The following is a 1075-nucleotide window of genomic DNA, read 5'->3' on the forward strand; positions in this document are numbered from 1 at the left end:
TGAGAACTCAGACCCAGCCCAGACTGCCCAGCCAGCCCTGGGGGGCACAGCAAGGCCCCCTTGCTCAGAAGGGGACAATAACCAGCCACTTGGTTCAAGGCACTGTCCTCCTGCAGCTGCGGCTGGAAGCGCAGGTGAGGAAGGGAACAGGAAGAAGCCATTTCACAGTAACGCTCTGCCCTCCCTGCTACATGCTGGGAGGTGGTCAAGAAGAGTTAGTGCTCTGCAGCACACAGAGCAGCTGACGCCAGCCTGGGCTGGAGCAACAGCAGCACAACAGCGTACGCCTGTGGGCACAGTAGATGCTCTCCGTCTACACGCAGACCCGTAACAGAACAAGCAAGCTCACCCACCCATTTCTGGCTAGCACGCAACAAGAGCGTGTGTATCTCCACTGACTCATCCTCTCCCCATCCCTCCTCCAGCCTCCAGCGAGGTGGTATGAAGAAGACATCCCTACACCCAGGTGGAAGGACCCTGTGTCCAGCGCTGGCGGGGGGGTGCAGGAAATCAGGAGCATCATGACCTATAGGTGCACCAGTCCTGGGCTGGGGGAAGGGGGAACATGAACCAAAAAAAATCCCAAGACTCATTTAAAGAGTAAAAAAGTGAGTAGGAAAAAAGCATAGGGACTGAGTTAAAAAAACAAATCAGTGCTTCAGGAGCGTTGCCAGCACAGCGCAACAACACTGGGCTCTCTCTTTTCCCAAGAAGCTATATTTATAAGGTTTGAATATTTTCTGTATATTTCTATTTTTCTTTTTCTCTCCCTCGTTTGTTTTGTTCTTGTTTCTCCCCCCTCCCTCCCTGCCCCAAAATACTCTCTTTCCTTGTGTTCAGTTGGCCAAGACAACAGGCTGGAATGACTGGCTGGGATACTGCATGGCATTCAGGTTGTAGCTGAGTCCTTCCACGAAGGGAGACTTCTCCAAGAAGAGGTTGTTGGTGCTGCCACCGAAGACCTGAGCCATATCAAAGGTACCACCCGTGCCAGTGTTGAACTGCGATGCCGGCGGGATGCTGCTGGCCTGGCTCTCACTCGCAACACCATCGAAGAAGAGGCTGCTGGCTGCCG

General features: G+C 53.6%; 1 protein-coding gene across 1 annotated transcript in view; it reads right to left on the reverse strand.

Moving 5' to 3' along the window:
* Positions 1 to 836: 836 nt before the first annotated feature.
* The window catches only part of TOB2 (transducer of ERBB2, 2), a 1046-nt gene continuing 807 nt past the window's right edge, over positions 837 to 1075 (reverse strand). The window contains exon 2 of the mRNA XM_010017384.1: positions 837 to 1069. Coding sequence (XP_010015686.1) covers positions 837 to 1069 — 233 coding nt within the window. The remainder of the gene's footprint in view (positions 1070 to 1075) is intronic.

The sequence above is a fragment of the Nestor notabilis genome, unplaced genomic scaffold (assembly GCF_000696875.1).
Source record: "Nestor notabilis isolate BGI_N333 unplaced genomic scaffold, ASM69687v1 scaffold18926, whole genome shotgun sequence".
In the NCBI taxonomy this organism is placed as follows: Eukaryota; Metazoa; Chordata; class Aves; order Psittaciformes; family Psittacidae; genus Nestor; species Nestor notabilis.